Source organism: Aotus nancymaae, unplaced genomic scaffold (genome assembly GCF_030222135.1).
Source record: "Aotus nancymaae isolate 86718 unplaced genomic scaffold, 86718_ANA_hifiasm-v0.15.2.pri h1tg000069l, whole genome shotgun sequence".
NCBI lineage: Eukaryota > Metazoa > Chordata > Mammalia > Primates > Aotidae > Aotus > Aotus nancymaae.
In genome coordinates, this window is record NW_026988484.1 from 560703 (window position 1) to 577982 (window position 17280).

A 17280-nucleotide genomic window follows, 5' to 3' on the forward strand; every position below is an offset into this window, starting at 1 on the left:
CTGATGTGATTCTTACACATTATATGCCTGTATTGAAACATCCTATGTACCCTGTAAATATTAACATTTATATGTACCTTCTATATACCTGTAAAAATTAAAGAGAAAAAAATTTAAAAAGGCAAATTGCCAAGGCTTCAAACCTTGCTACTGCATCTCCTGGACAGGAGATTCTGGGCAAGTTATTTAACATTTTTAAGACTCAACCCTCATCTGCCACTTGGGAATGACAGAGTTTTCTACAAGTGTTGTGAGGGTTAAATGAGATGCTGACTTACAGGTTTTGCATAGAACCTGCACAAAGTATGTTCTCAATAAATGCTAACTGCATTAATTTATTTTACTAAATTAAGAGAAACATTTTAATGGCAATATCCAATACTAGTGAGTATGAAAATCAAACCCCATTGCTATTGACGGTGTTGATTTGATAATTCTCCTTTTTAAGTTGTAGTCATTGCTATGATTTATTACAGAAAAAGGAATCAAAGTAAAGTGCGCAAAGGGCAATGGGGCAAAGTCAGGAGGAAACTGGTCACAGCTTTCAGGAGCTGTGTCTTTGTGTAGTCACAAAGGCCGCACTTCATTCCTCCAGCAACACATTGCGACAACACACCCACCATTTGTGAAATTTCACAATTGTGAAACCTCACAATTCTGAGAAATGTTGTCTACTAGATAAAGACCTAGTGCCTAGTTTTTTTACTGGGAGCTGGTGATTTGACAATTCTTCTGCAAAGTAATTCACAAGTATCTAGAGCTCCCACACTGTGACTCAGTACTACAGAAAACAGGTAAAAGCACTTATGCAGATGTGCTGATGTTAATAATAATAAATCAGAATCTAAATGGAAAATAAGACATGAGAGACTGGTAACAGAACATTACTACTACGACAAAGTGTGAAAAAAGCAGAAATATATAAGCTTTATAATAACCATGAAATCCAATTTCATAAAATAGACTTACCAGGGATAACTATATGTAACTGTTTTTGCCTTTTCGTTTTTCTAAACTTTATGTTATATGACTAAGTTTCTTCTGAACCTAAAAACAGTATTTTAATAAAGGATATTTTTTCATGTTGAAATTAAGATGGGTCCTTCTTTTTGCACTCTGCTGCCATCGGCTGGCTTCTTACTACACACCCTCAGACCCTGGAGGTCACCAAAGCCAGATGCTCGAGGTGGTGCCGTTCTCTCCCAGCCTACACCAAAATGTTCATCCCTAGCTCCTAGATGAAGCATCCCATCCAAGAAGAAACTCAATGAATGCTACTTAAAGAAACAAACACACAAAATATATAACTTGGCCAACCAAAGAGGAATCTATTTGTAAATTAATCCTTGAAAAGCAGCTGAAAAGAATACTTGGAGAAAAGAGGTAAAAAAATTTTTTAAAGGAATGACAAAAATCATGCAAATTTGAATGTTATTAGTGTTATCAGAGAGGCCAGCATACACGTTCTCTGAAGGGAAATATGAAAGCAGAGATGCAGGGGGACAGGTGGGCATAAGGGTGTGGAGAGCTAAGCTTCTGGAAACAGGCAGAGGCTAGGCCTCAAACCCTCCTCTGCTGCTCCTTCCTAGCTGGGTGACCTTGGGCAAGTCACCAAATCTCTTTGGGCCTCAGTTTGCTTATCTATAAAGTGGGGTTAACAAGAAGACTCACCTTATTGGGTTGCTGGGAGGAAGACCCTGTACTGAGAAGAGTGCCTGACACCCAGTAAGGACATATAAACTGTTGCTTTTTCTTCCTCTAGGACTCATACTAAAGAGACTTGAATTCTCTGCAGAGGCCTGGGGCCTTTCAGTGGGAGAGGCACACAAATAATCTCTTAAAGGAGACTGCCCCCTCACAATCACATGAGCTCTTATGCAGAATGCCTGCTTCTATACTGCAATGGATTGACCATTTGTGTCTCCCCAAATTCCTATGCTGAAATCGTACCCTCTAAGGTAATGGTATTAGGAGGTGGGGCCTTTGGGAGGTACTTAAATCATGAAGGTGGAGCCTTCATGAATGAGATTAATATCATCTATAATCACCTACAATCTCTCTCTCAGAGAGTTCCCTTACTCCTTCCTCCGTGCACATACACAGCAAGAAGGTGCCATCTATGAATCAGGAAGCGGCCCTCACCAGACACTGAATCAGCTCATGCACCAATCTTGGACTTCTCAGTCTCCAGAAATGTGAGAAGTAGATTTCTGTTGTTTGTAAGTCATCTAGTGTGTGGCATTCTGTTTTAGCAGCCCCAGTGGACTGAGACATGTGCCTTGGTTCTCTGTCACTCACCAGGACCCCGGCGTCTTCTTGCTGGCTCTACCATCCAGGGTGCTTTCCCTTTCTCCAATAAGGTGATCACATTTGGTCTCCGAAAGGAAAGACCTGTATGTGGGACAAACGTGGGAATTGACTATAAATGTGGGCACCAGAGAAGTCAGAGCCACGCCCTGCATCAATAGGAATGTGGTTTAGTGCATGAAAGAGCATACAGGATATGAAGGGCAGCTGGAGAATGGGGAATTGATACTGTGATTTGCAATAAGAAATAGGTATTTGGTTTTCATCCCTGTTTCATCCCATGTATCCCAGGTACAGCTCCTTAAACCTTTGGAATCTTCCGCATATGTGTCTTTCATCTGTTAAGAGAAGACTGTGGCTGGGGGCTTCTGGACAGCCTTCAGACGGAGGCTGGTTGCCAATCATGTGATTAGAGGGTTGAAACTTTCAGCCCACTGCCTGACCTCTGAGGAGAGGACAGGGGCTGGAGTTTGAGCCTATCACTAATGGCCAATGATTTAATCAACCATGCCTACCTGAAGCCTCCTTAAAAACCCCCAGTGTACTGGGTTTGGAGAGCCTCAGGGTTGCTGACCACGTGGAGGGTGGTACAGTAGAGGGTGCACGCTCCTGCCCCTCCCCCCATACCTAGCCCTCTGCACTCCTGCATCTGGCTGTTCAACTGTATCCTTTGTAATATATTTTATACTAAACTGGTAAGCATAAGTAAAGCGACTCTCTGAGTTCTAGCGAATGACTGAACCTGAGGAGAGGGTCATGGGAATCCCCTAATTTAGAGTTGGTCAGTCGGAAGTTCCAGAGGCCTGGACGTGCAACTGGCGTCTCAAGTAGGGGATAGTCTCATGGGACTGGGCCCTTACCCTGTGAGATCTGACACTATCTCCAGGTAGACAGTGTCAGAATTGAACTGAATTGGAGGACACCCAGTTGGAGTCTGCTGGAGAACTGTTTGGTGTGTGCGGGAAAACATCTGGTGTTAAGAGTATGCGGTATTGAGTTTGGGTGTTTAAATCTCACACAGAGATGCAGAAATCCCAGTTACAGCCAGTAGAGTTGTTAAATTTTAACTCTACAAAGCAAACTATCTTCCTGAGAACTGAATCAGAAACTCCTGAGGCTGGTTAGGAAGTTACTGTCTTTCTGCTCCAGATTCCCGCCCTTCTGTGATCTCTTTTGTGGTCCCAGGGCTAGGGCTTTGCTATCTTCACTTCTGCTTCACCTGCTGCTTCCTGTCCACATCCACCAGCAGGGCCTTTTTGGTTTCAATGTCTGGAGTTTTTTTAGTTCTGTACTCTCAGAACCAGTTTCATCTGGCCCCTCAGAAGTATAAACATACTAGGCAGCACACTTCCCCCTCCTTTAGAAGTCTGAGTTCCAGATCTGAGGGGACCTTCCTTGAAGTCCTAAAAACCCTAAATTCTTCTCTTTGCCCCTCCAACCCCAGGGATGGTGGCGGCTTCCTACAGTTAACTATCTCTGTGTTACATCAATGTCCACCATTCACCTTTTAACAACACCTCTTAAATTAATTACTTAAATTCTATCAAAAGAACTCAAAAGTTACCTACAGAGTTTCCATATGACCCAGCAATTCTACCTCTAGGTATCTACCCAAGAAAAATAAACATACATCCACAAAAAAAACACTTGTATATGTTCATAGCAGCATATCAAAGTAACCAGAGAATGAAACCAGCGAGTGAAAACAACCCAACTGCCCATCAATTAACTAATGAATGGATAAACACAATGTGGTCTATCCATACAATACTTATTTGTCAATGAAAAGGAATGAAGTATTGGCACATGCTACAATGTGATAAACCTCAAAAACATTATAAATGAAAGAAGCCACATATTTATGATTTCATATGTATGAAAGGTCCAGAACAGGCAAATCTGTAGAGATAGAAAGTGGACTAGTAGTTACCTAATCTGGGGGGATGAGTGGTTGGGGAAGATGAAGAGTGATTACTTATGTGTACCGGGTTTTTGAGTGGGAATAATGAAAAGATAATTAATTGTGGTGATGGATGCATAATGCTGAATACACATGGTATTATAAAAACCATGCAATTGTGCACTTTTTATGGGTAAACTGTATATGAATTATATCTCAAAAAAGATCTTTAAAAAAAATGCAGGCTGGGCACAGTGGCTCACACCTATAATCCCAGCACTTTGGGAGGCTGAGGTGGGTGGATCATAAGGTCAGGAGTTCAAGACCAGTCTGGCCAATATGGTGAAACCCCATCCCTATTAAAAACACAAAAATTAGCTGGGCGTTGTGGCACGTGCCTGTAGTCCCAGCTACTCAGAAGGCTGAGGCAGAAGAATCGCTTGAACCTGGGAGACAGAGGTTGCAGTGAACTAAGATCATGCCATTGCACTCCAGCCTGGGCAACAGAGCAAAACTCCATCTCAAAAAAAAAAAAAGAAAGAAAGAAACTGTAGTGCCTTCCATTTTCCTGACTAGACCCAGAGTGATGCAACTCCCTCAACAGGCTGGTTCTGGACTGCGGGGGAAGAAGAGCCTTACCAAGCGAGACCAGGTTCCGGTAGTTCTCCAACATGACATCTTCATACAAATCCTTCTGAATGGGGCTCAGCCATTCCCACTCCTCCTGGGAGAAGTAAATGGCTAAGTCCCCAAATGTTATAGGTGCCTGAAATGAAAAATCAAACGTCCTTTCACCATGGGCTCGCGCTTCCACGTGACTGGGGGAAACGATACACATATCTTAAACATGGGAGACATGAGGTACAAGAATCATTCAGGAAGCATTCAGGGTTCTGAGGCCAAAAGGGGCATATTAAGAAATTAAATAAAATACAATATGAGACACAGCTGTTACTAAAACTATCTTGCATTAAAAATACATGGCAACCTGGATCTACCAGGCATTTACAAGGGCAAGGCATTTTTCTAGAGGCACTATCAACGGAATCACAGTCTGTTACAGATGAGGAAACTGAGGCCCAGAGAGGTGAGAAAACTTACTGCAGTCTCACAGCTAGTAAATGGAGAAGCTAGGGTTCAATCTGGACAGTGTGGCTCCTGATTTAATCTCCTCACCACATGCTCTCCAAGGAGCATATGAATATGTTACACATGACAAAAGGTTCTTTGAGGGTATAATCAAGGTCACTGATCACTTGACCTTAACACAAGACTTTAAAACAGGCAGATTATCTTGGACTTGACCTGGCCAGTTGGTTATTAGTTCTTGCTGTCTTGAAGATGAAAAATAAGGGTCAGGTGGAAAATGCGAGAAGGAAGTGAATGTGCCCGCTAACCAGCAAGCCTGGAAGAGGACCCGAGCCCCAAATGAGAATACAGCCGGCTGGCACCTTGATTTCAGCCCTGCGCACTCCAAAGCAGATGACTCAGCGAAACCATGTTGTGCCTGGGCACCAACCCACAAAACTGCATGATAATAAACACGTGCTGTTTTGAGCTGCCAAGTTTGCAGCTAATCTGTTACAGCAGCAAGGAGGAACTAATACACATAACTGAAAGCAAACACGCTTGTTATGGGAAACTGCATTTGAGAAGCTGTTGTAAAAAACACTCAATGATTGACAGTGGTGGAGCATGCTGACCACAGGAGGCTGCCCACACCACCTCACTGCGCCAATGCACTCAATGGAATAACAGGGCTAGATGGTGCCTCTTAGTCCTGGGACCTCAGCTAGAGAGAGATTTCCTCCATGTAAATATGGGTTTTAAAAAAAGAAACAAAAGCACACAACAAGACTAACTCCAGAGCACATGTTAAATCCTCTCTGCTACTGCAGGCCCCACCTGGGCATTCATTTCCATGCTGAGAAATCACAGTGGCTCCCATCTTCCTCCAGGGAGGACATTTCTCCTGGCACTGGCAAAGCCCCTGGAAATGCTGAACCAACAGGCCAGTGGCCATGTGCACACTGGGGAATGGAGAGATGCCCACTGGGCAGTTTCCTGGCTGCTGGACCCTTCTCAGGCTCTTCTCCCCTTGGCAATGGGAGAAAACCAAGGACTAGGCATTGGATGGAACTCCAATAGGCAACAAGTCTCCATAAAAGGAAAGCGAATGGTCAACATCTCACAAGACATGATGGGATGTTCCTGAAGAAAGAGAAACTGCCACTTACCTTGGATTTGGATTTCCCCCGTGCAGCAGGCATCCTGTCCTCCCGCTTGAGGGTCCACACTCAGAGAGGGGCAGAGAGAGCTGGTAAGGCAGGGCTGCAGGGAGAAGAGAGGTCATGAGGCCAACTGGGCCTTTTGGGCAGTGTCAGAGTCCACAGGCCCCTAACCTGGACAGACACACGCACGCACGCACACACCGTTGTCAGAACACCTGGTGCATTCCTGCCCCCCTCACCCTCTCACGGTCAGGAAGGGCACGGCCAACACTTTTTATGCCTAAGATCGCAGCGGGTTCTTGATCAGGAGGTAAATGAGGACTGTACAGACCTCTGGTCATCCATTTGACAAGTATTTACTGAGCACCCACTAGGTGTCCAGCTGTCCCAGGTACTGGAGAGAGAACAGTGAGTTAGAGTGGAAGAGTGCCAGCTCCCAAGCACTTACATTCCAGTAGGGGAAGCAAGTCCATATAAAGCACAATGAGAGTCATGGTCATTGCTATGAAGAATAAACAGGCCAGGGCAGGGGTTAGAGAGTAGTGGGATGGTCAGGGAAGTTGTCTCTGAAGAGGCCACATGGAGCTGAGGTCCAAATGTGAGAGCGTGTGCCATGTGGGTGCTAGGGGAAGAGCATTCCAGGTAGAGGCACAGCAGGTGCCAGAGTGCTGGCTGGGTGCACGCTTGGTGTGAGGAGAACAAGGTCACTGTACTGAGGCAGAGTGAGTGCAGTGGGGAGGGTGGGCTAAGGCAGGAGGGGCCAGATCATGAAAGGGGTGCTGAGCAGCTTGGATCTGATCCAAACCGTGACATCACTGGGGGAGGTAGGGGAGCTGAGTAGGGGAGTGACACCACCAGACTTAACAGTTAACAAAACAATTGGGTGTGTCTATATAGTGGGTAAACTGTGTGTCAGGAGAGAGAACAGGAGTGAGGAGAGGACTTGGTAGGTAGCTTTGCAGAAATCTGGGGGAAACGTTGGTGGCATGACTAGGGTGGCTGGAGAGGAGGAGGGAAGATATGGTCAGATCACCTCCTCGAAGGGGCCCCTCGATCTACCCATATAAAAGAATCTCTGCCTGTATTAGGCTATACCTACGCTGTCTAATGTGAATGCCACTAGCCACATGTGAAAACTGAGCACAGGAAAATAACACTAGTGCAACTGAGGAACTCATTTTCTTTTCTTCCTTTTTCCTTTTTTTTTTTTTTTTTCTTTTTTGAGACAGGGTCTTGCTCTGCTGCCCAGGCAGGAGCACAGCAGTGTGACCTCAGCTCACTGCAGCCTCAACCTCCTGGGCTCAAGCAATCCTCCCACCTCAGCCTTCCAAACAGTTGGGACCACAGGTACCTACCACCTCATCCAGCTAATTTTTATATTTTTCAGAAACAGAGTTTGGCATGTTGCCCAGGCTGGTCTCAAACTCCTGGGCTCAACCAATCAGCCTGCCTAGGCTTTCCAAAGTGCTGGGATTACAGACACGAGCAACTGTGCCCAGCCTGGAACTCATTTTCATTCCAATCAATTCACTATTAAAACAATAATAAAATTACTGTGAATTTAAAATGAAAAACTGATACTCAATTTGGTTACTATGAAACTTTAAAGTACGTCTGGAACAACTTGGGTATGTGACTCTGCTTCTCCAAAGGTTTTATGAAATGAAGTACAGATCAGGTATCTTCACGGTAAATTAAGGGTCTAGATGGAAGTGTGCATAAAACTTGTATCAGATTTCAAAGACTTAGTATGAAAAAATACAAACTATTAGTATAAAAAAAAAACTATTTCATTGATAATTGTTTATACTGGCTACATGTTAAAATGTTAATATTTTGGATATAGTCAGTTAAATATAATATATTATTAAAATTAACTGCAATGGGCCAGGCACAGTGGTTCATGTCTGTAATCCCACTGCTCTGAGGCTGAGGCAGGAGGATCACCTGAACCTAAGAGTTCGAGAGCAACCTGGGCAATGTAGTGAGACCCCATCTCTGAAAATATTAAACGATTAGCTGAGTATGGTGGTGTGTGCCTGTAGACTTAGCTACTTGGGAGACTGGGATGGATTGCTTGAGCCTGGGAGGCAGAGGTTGCAGTGGGCCAAGATCATGCCACTGCAGTGCAGCCTGGGTAGCAGAGTGAGACCCTGTCTCAAAAACAAAGCAAAACAAAAAAAAACACATTACTGATAAATTTGTTGCTTTTTACCCTTTTCAATGTAGCTGCTGGAAAATCTAAAATGACGTGCCTCACGTTATCTTTCTGCAGGGCAGTGTATTATTGTATTGCTGCATTTTCCTCATAGCATGTGCCACTTTCTGAGAACAGCTTGTTTCTGTGGGTGCCTATGTGGTTAGTACCTCCCCTCTCCCTACACACACACAATGACCTGAGCTGGAGGGCAGAGACTTTGTTTCCCGCTCTACTCCCAGGGCTGAGAACCTACCTAGCACAGAGCAGGTGCTCAGTAAACACTCGTTGCCTAACTCAACCAAATCCTCAGTATGCTGAAACCCCATCCCACAGAGACAGTTCTGCCGCAGCCATTACCTGGTCCTCCACACTTGTCTTTGGAGAGGACACAAATGGGGACATACTTTTCATTCCCCTTACTGTGGAAAGCTTGACATCTTGACAAAATGATACAATGAATGCCTCATTACTCTTCACCAAATGTTAACATTTTTCATACACTTTTTTAAAAAAGCAATTGTCTGAAAGTTGCAGACATGATGACAGTTTATCCCTAAATGTTCCAGTGCATGCCTCCAAAGAATGCCATCATCATATCCTGGTGCCAACAGCAGAAATGTCCCCAAAAGCTTTCTGTGACTTTTTTTTTTTTTTTTTTTTTTTTTTTTTTTTTTTGAGACGGAGTTTCGCTCTTGATACCCAGGCTGGAGTGCAATGGCGCGATCTCGGCTCACCGCAATCTCCGCCTCCTGGGTTCAGGCAATTCTCCTGCCTCAGCCTCCTGAGTAGCTGGGATTACAGGCACGCGCCACCGTGCCCAGCTAATTTGTTTGTATTAGTAGAGACGGGGTTTCACCATGTTGACCAGGATGGTCTCGATCTCTTGACCTCGTGATCCACCCACCTCGGCCTCCCAAAGTGCTGGGATTACAGGCTTGAGCCACCGCGCCCGGCCCGACTTTTTAATGAAAAGAAGTACAGCAGGATACAGCCTGGAAAAATGGAAATAATAGACATTCCCTCTACAGATGTTCGTTTTGTCACCCTGGGGGTGGAGGTAGAAGAAGATAAATAAATCCAAGGCCATCATGCTTGAGTTCAGAGTTAGATAACGGATATGTTTTGATATGAAACGTGAATCCTAAGATGGCCTTGTCCTATTTAAGAGAAGCCAGGCAGAAGAATGCTTGGGTTATTACGCTTCTCTCTTTGTAGGATAAATCAGTGGTAAGAATAGAAATACTAAAATGAATTATTAACAAGATGAATAAATGTTGAGTGCTACATGTGCTAAGCAACACTGAAGATTATCATTTTAATTCTCACATCTGGTGGCAAGTCTGGTTCTAATGCCATTTTCCAGATGAAGAGACAGAAGCACAGAGAGGAAGGAATTGCTTGCCCAAGGTCATAAGGTAGACCAGTGGCAGGGCCAGGGTTCAAACCTGGATATTTGTCCCGAATGCCTGGCTCTTAACCATACAGTGTGCCACCCTTCCATCTGCCCATGTCAGAGGTAACAAGCTGAGCAGAGAAGACCAGCAGGGCAGGCTTGAGGATGCTCTCCCAGGAGTCCTGTGTGCAGGGTCAGCCCCAGGCTGGTGTCTAAGGACCTGGGTGGGAGATAGTTCCCTACACGGATATAAAACTATTCTTGACTATTAAGAATACCTTCAACTTCCCTGTATGTGTGGTGCAGGGAGCCCACAATTTATGCCTTACGTTGAACCCCTGCTTTCCTTCTGGGAGTCTGCAATTTTGGTGTCTGCCAAGCAAAGGATGCTGATGTGAGCAGCTCACAATACTAAATGTGGACACTGAGTCTCTTAACGGCCATGCTGTGTAGCTAGTACCTTGTGTGTGTTGTTCTAATTCATTACTAAGGGAATTAGTATGTCACTCAGGACTGCACTGGGAGAGGACTCCTGGGAGCCTGGCCCTGACCTCCCCAGGCTCTGCTCCGTGCACCCTTCCCTTTGCTGATACTGCTCTGCATTCTTTGGCTGTAATAAATCATTAGCTGTGAGCATGACTACCGGCTGGGCCCTGGGAGGCCCTCGAGAATGCTTAAACCTGGGAGGTGGCCTTGCGGACTCTGAAACATAAGCCAGTAAGAGGTAACCACTCCTCTATCACACCCCTCAGCTGTATCAGCCTTACAGAGAGGTTCTGATCAACAGTCGTTCCGCTACAGATGGAGTTGAGGTGGGCACATGATCAACGTCCTGGCCCCAATGGGAGGCAGCTGGAAGTATGGCTCAGGATGGTGCCCTGAGCCACACCCAACTCTAGTGCTCTTGTTTAGAGGGACCCCTGGTTACCAGGCCTCTGGTTTAATAAAACATGACCAGAGTGACTCTATCTTAAAGTGAACAGGTGGGCACTCACAAGGCCCCTGCTTAAGTTTAATGCTTATAGTCTGAAAATAGCCACTTCCCAAGCTGACCAACTATTATAATTACAGAAAATTTACGGACACACAGACCATCTCCCACCAAGCCTGCAGAATGTCCAGATGTCCTGAGAGTGCAGCCTACTTTCCTCAAAGATAACGTCAATGACCAGGCTTAGGGTGAAAGATGAATGGTCACTGATAGCACAAAGAGGCCTACCTTTAGTAAGTACATCTGCACATTCCAGGTTTAATTATAGCTCCTTACGGTTTCCAATTCCTTCTCCTGCTTTCTGAGAACACCCTACTCTGTAACAGAGTAGTTTCCAACAAACTTGCTTCTTTCACTGTGCTCTGTGGCTTACCTTGAATTTCCTTCCTATGCAATATCCAAGAACCCTCTCTTATAGTCTGGATTGAGACCCTCCTTTCCAGCAACACTCACTGGGCAAGAAAGTCCAGGGGCCAAGGTCCAGGAGGGGCCTCCAATTAGCAGGGTGTGCTATGCCAGCCACATCAGTCTAAGGGGATACCTGACTTCATCTGCCTGGGAATGGGGTGGGGGGAATGAGGGTGCTGGGGCATTAGTGACTGTGGTAGACCAGAGTTATGGCCCCACAAAGATATGAACATCTAATTTTCAGAACCCATGAATATGGCACCTTACACAGCAAAAGGAACTTTGCAGATCTGACTTTGCAGATCTGAGTTAAGGATCTTGGAGGTAGCCAGGGAAGATTATCCTGAAAGTGGAAAACACACAAACCGTTTTTCCTCTGCTCTCACACCACAACAATCAATACAGAACACTTCCATGACCACATGTGTGAGTTTTCCTCACACACCAAGCAAGCAAGCATTTCTGCAGTGGACACCAGTTGGGTGTCCTCCAACTCAATTCTGACACTATGTTCCTGGGGATAGAATCAGATCCCAGAGCTTGAGGGCTCAGCCCCCAAGACTGCCGCCCCTTCAGACACCAGGTGCAAGGCTGGACTTCAGGAACTTCTGACTGACTGGCTTAAGTTGGGGTTCTCATAACTCCCTTTTTGGGTTCAATTATTAATAATTTGCTAAAGCAGCTCACGGAACTCAGGCAAAAAAAAAAAAAAAGCTCACAGAACTCAGGAACTCAAAAAAAAGTAAACTTACATTTACTGGCTGATTATGAAGGATATTCCAAAGAATAGAGGAAGAAACGTGTAGAAATACAAGGACTGTGAGAGGTGGTGTGGAGCTTCCATGCCTTCCTTGGGAACCCTCCAGGAACCTCCACCTGTTCAGCTATCCAGAAGCTCTTCAAACCCTGTCCTGAGTTTTATGGTGGCTTCATCACACAGGCAAGATTGATTAAACTACTGGCCCTCGGTGATCAACTTAACCTTCAGTCTTTCTTCCCTCCCCAGAGGTTGGAGGGTAGAGTTGGAAGTCCCAACTGTCTAGTTCTGCCTTGGTCTTTCTGGTTATTAACCCCATCTGGAAGCTACCCAGGGGCTGCCAGCCACCAGCCATCTCATTAGCATATAAAAGACATGTAAAAGAAAAGGGTGTGGTGGCTCACACCTGTAATCCCAGAACTTTGGGAGGCTGAAGCGGGAAGATCACTTCAGGTCAGTAGTTCAAGACCAGCCTGGTCAAAATGGGGAAACACTATCTCCACTAAAAATATAAAAATTAGCACATGCCTATAATCCCAGCTACTCAGGAGGCTGAGGTAGGAGAATCGCTTGAACCTGGGAGGCAGAGATTGCAGTGAGCCAAGATCACACCACTGCACTCCAGCCTAAGTGACAGAGCAAGACTCCCATCTCAAAAACAACAACAAAATCTCCAGACCCCAAAATCACTAAGCCAAAGGGAAGTCAAGCTGGGAACTGCTTCAGGCAAACATGCCTCCCATTTTATTACTAAAAACACACCTCACTCGTAATTTGCTCACAATGAAATTCTTTTTGGACAAAGGACACATAGAATGAATGAGATAAACGCATATCTGATTGCTTCCTCTGCCCTATTTCACTAAGCCAGACTAAGGCCTAAGTGACTACTCCTCTACCCTCCTCTCACATGTAAACTGCGTATTCAGTGAAAGGCTAATCAGACTCAAAGGAATGCAACTGTTTGTCTCTTATCTACCGACGACCTGGAAGCCCCCTCTGTCGCTTCAAGTTGTCCCACCTTTCCAGACCAAACCAATGCACATATCACATATATTGGCTGATGTCTCATCTTTCCCAAAAACACATAAAACCTAACTGTGCCCCAACTACCTTGGGCACATGTCAGGACCTCCTGAGGCTGTGTCATGGGTCTGTCCTTAGCCTTGGCAAAATAAACTTTCTAAATTGACTGAGACTTGTCTCTGTTATTGAGTTCACAGACATCACTGAAAATTCTAAGATTTTAAGAGTTGTATGCCAGGAAACAGGTCAAAGGCTAAATAGATATTTCTCAATAGCACAATCTTGGCTTGCCCAGGGGGGTTCAACATAAATATAAGGGTCCTCTTTATAAAAGGGAGGCAGAAGGATCAGAGTCAGAGAGAAAAAGGAATTGCAAGATGGAGGCTATGCTGCTGGCCTTGCAGATGAAGGAACACCTGCTGAGGCAGCTTCACAGCTTTGCCTTTCAGAACTCTAAGAGAATAAATGAGTATACTTTGAAGCCATTAAGTTTGCGGCAATTTGTCACAGCAGCAAGAGAAAATGAACAGACTGACCCTTCCACCATGTCCTTCCAGTCCTCATGCCCAATATATGGGTTTCTTTTGCTCTGTCAGTGACCTGGTGCCGAAAACATCTGTAATTCAGGGGAATTACAGGGCTAGGGTGAGATGAAGAGGTCGGCTGGTGATCGCTGAAGCCGGCCTGTGAGGCCACTCCTTTCAGCCCTGCCCGCCTCCCTCTTGCAGGTGCATGCACGTGCGTACACACACACACGTGCACGCGCATCCAGACCTCCCGCATGCTGAGGAAACTCAGGAGCCTCCCTTGTTTTAGCCAGGGTCAAAGGGAAGGGCCAAGCAGCTCCTTACAGTTTCCCACTTCTGGTAAACACATCATTCTGGGGTCAAACCCACTGAGAGTGACAAGTGTTCCTATCAGCTGTGTTACCCTGGGCAAGCCACTGAACCTTCCTGTGCCACAGTTTCCCCACCTCTCAATCAGGGACAATATAAAACCTACTTCTGGAGGGAGTTGTTAGCATAAAGAGTCAAATTCAGGTCCTACCCTCCTACCCCCATGCCAGGGCCTCCCTGCTAGTCCCTGAACGGACTGCCACAGCCCCACCTCACTTCCTTCCGTCTGCTCAAACCTCAACTTCTCAGCAAACCTCACTAACCATTCTATTTAGTAACGCAAGCTGCACCCACCCCACCTACCCTTCACAGCTGGTTCAGATATTTCTTTTCTCAGTAGCTCTTATCATGGTGTAATAGTCTACACAATTTGCTTACTTATTCTGTCTAGTGCTAACTGTCAGCCACCCTGAGGACAGGAGTCTCTGTATTCCAAGTGCCTTAGACCAGCATCAAGCACACAGAAAGGGCTTAAGTGTTTGCTAACTGAACGACTGAATGGCTCTGTAATAAATATTAACTTTCTTTACCAACACTTTTTCAAGGAGCCTTCCCTCACCCACTAAACCAGGGTAAGGGTGTCTTTCACATGTATCAGGTATGACTTCTTCACAGGGAAACACATTCTTTTGTGAACACATTTGACTTTTGGCTTCACCTCTTGTCCTCCATCAGACAATGAGTTGACCAATGTTCTCAAGTGTGCAGCTGTGTGACCTTGGGTAAGTTACTGAACCTTGCTGGGTCTTTACCTCCCTCCTTTACCTTCACAAAAGGATGACAGAGGGCTGTTGGAGGATGAGAAGAGATCATATGAGTCACTGCTCCATTAAGGTAAACTGTATTTATCATCATTGCTGTTGAGGTTACAAGTGCCAGGTGGGGTCAGTTCTGTGGGCTGTGAGTTTGGGAAAAGGTCACATTTACAGTCCTTTGCCCACATGCTCAGGTGTGTGTGTTGAATGTGCTCAGTGCCTGGGCAGCAACATCACCTCCTCAGTCAAGAATGAGAATGAAAGTTGTGCTGGATCCTTTCTATGCATTACACCATCTCCTTTAGCTTTTAACGGCAAACCAACCACCCAGCATTCCTATTTTGCATCGCGGGGATGAGAGAAGGTCGATAACCTGCCTGTTGTCACAGAGCTTTAACTGATGGAGGATTTCAGGCCCTATCCACAAGCTGCACACTCTGCACTCCTCATACAGGGCAGGAGTCCACTATCCACCCTGACAGGGTATGGGAGGTGTCAGTGTGGCGAAATCCTTCCTGAAAACATCTCCATATATATGTTTCCGTCATAGTAGACTGGCCATAGAGTTAGGGAAAATTTGAGCACATCATGTTAAGACTGAGGAGTGAGGGCTCGGTGACAAACTGAGCAGACTGGCCTTTGATTCTGACTTTTCTAAGTGAGGCTTCCTTCGTACAGAGATGGGGACCAAGGGGTCTGCCCTGAATCCTGGAGACCTGAATTCTGGGCTTCGTTGGACCTTAGGACAGTGGTGTGCTGGGAATGTTTAACAAGCAGCTTGCGGCAGGGTTGATTTATAGTGTTTAAAAACTTCCATGGAGTAAATACCCTGATATGGTTCGGATCTGTGTACCCATCCACATCTCATGTTCAACTGTCATGCCCAATGTTGGAGGTGGGATCTGGTGGGAGGTCACTGGATCATGGGGTGGATCCTTCATGAATGGCTGAGCACGCTTTAGTGCTGTTCTCATGATAGAGTTCTCACGAGATCTGGTTGTTTAAAAGTGTGTAGCCCCACCCTCCTTCCTCTTTCTCCTGCTCTGGCCATGTAAGGCACCTCCTCCCACTTTGCCTTCTGCCATGAGTAAAAGTTTCCTGAGGCCTCCCTGGAAGCTGCTATGCATCCTGCACAGCTTGCAGAACTGTGAGCCAATTAAACCTCTTTTCTTTATAAATTACCAGTCTCAGGTATTTCTTTATAGCAGTGTGAGAATGGACTAATACATACTCCCACCGCAGCAAGTTGTAAGCTACTGAACTGATGTCACTTGGCATGGGGCTGGGAAGAGATGTGCACAATGGCCTGGGTGAGCCAGCTCCAGCACACCACTGCTGCAGGGCCTTTGAGAACAAAGCACTATTCTTTGCCTTGGAATTAATCAAACTTTGGGCAGATATCCCCAAAGAGGAGAGGAGGACTAATGCCTATTTCTGTGGTTTGAGATATATCCCATAGCAGCTGCCCATAACAGGAAACTCTTTTGATTTCTTGTTTTGAAACATGTTCATTTTTGCATACTACTTCATAATAAATCTGGGTTTGTGTTAATGTAAAAATCATGTTTTAAATGACTTACCAGATAAGCAGATCACTTGGCTCTCCCCTTCCAATTACTTAAGTGAAATGAATTGTTCCAGGAAGTTGTAAAGCTTTCATGCTGCAGTTTTCACCCTGTTCAAGGGTCAACCATATACCAAGCATCCAGGAAACCAATGAAGACTGAGACCTACTAAAAAGGCTGAGGTTAGAATTCTTATCCAGTGCTGGAGGAGAGAAATTGGTATAACCTCAATGGAGGGCAATTTGGCAATGTCTTTAAGACCAAAGATACACATTCTTTAACCCTGTTGTATACTCTTTAATCCAGTAACCTTATTTCCTGTACATGTCTTCAGACATCTTTGCATATGTGCAAAATGAGAGACACACAGGAGTTTTCACTGTGGCAGAGTTTACAGAAAGAGGCAGTACATTCCCCTGGGTAACGGGATGGGCCTGCAGCAAGCTGCCTTGGTTTAATATTCAACTCTGCCATCCGCTATCTGTCTGGACTTAGACACTCTAGGTGTCCTCTCCAGGCCTGAGCCTCCCCATCTGTAAGATGAGACAAAACACAGTAATGATTGTACAGGGTTGTGGTGAAGATTAAACGAGTCAAAATATATAACATATTTAAAGTAGTGCCAGGAAGCAGGGCCAATGCTAAGAATATTATGATTTTACTATTACTACCACCATCAGGAGATTGGAAACAACCTCACAGCCCCTCAATAGGAAATGGCTAAGTGATTATTACATGCATATAATCAGATGCCACATATTAAAAGGAACAAAGTAGCACCCTATTAGTGGTTCCTAATTGGGAGTAATTTTGCCCCCAAGGGGAAAACTGCAATGTCTGGGGCTACTTTT

The 17280-nt window shown here is 45.2% G+C and overlaps 1 protein-coding gene across 4 annotated transcripts in view; it reads right to left on the reverse strand.

The window, feature by feature from the left end:
* ZNF667 (zinc finger protein 667) overlaps nucleotides 1-17280 on the reverse strand; it is a 67740-nt gene that overhangs the window by 46090 nt on the left and 4370 nt on the right. For 3 of the 4 annotated variants that reach the window (XM_012465328.3, XM_012465329.3, XM_064367354.1), the window contains 4 exons: nucleotides 16445-16594; nucleotides 6445-6538; nucleotides 4847-4973; nucleotides 2299-2391 (listed from right to left, as the gene is read on the reverse strand). In XM_012465328.3, the coding sequence (XP_012320751.2) occupies nucleotides 2299-2391; nucleotides 4847-4973; nucleotides 6445-6477 (253 nt within the window). In that variant the 5' untranslated portion in view covers nucleotides 6478-6538; nucleotides 16445-16594. Of the gene's footprint in view, nucleotides 1-2298; nucleotides 2392-4846; nucleotides 4974-6444; nucleotides 6539-16444; nucleotides 16598-17280 lie in introns of all 4 variants that reach the window. The other variant, XM_012465326.3, reaches the window with a different exon arrangement.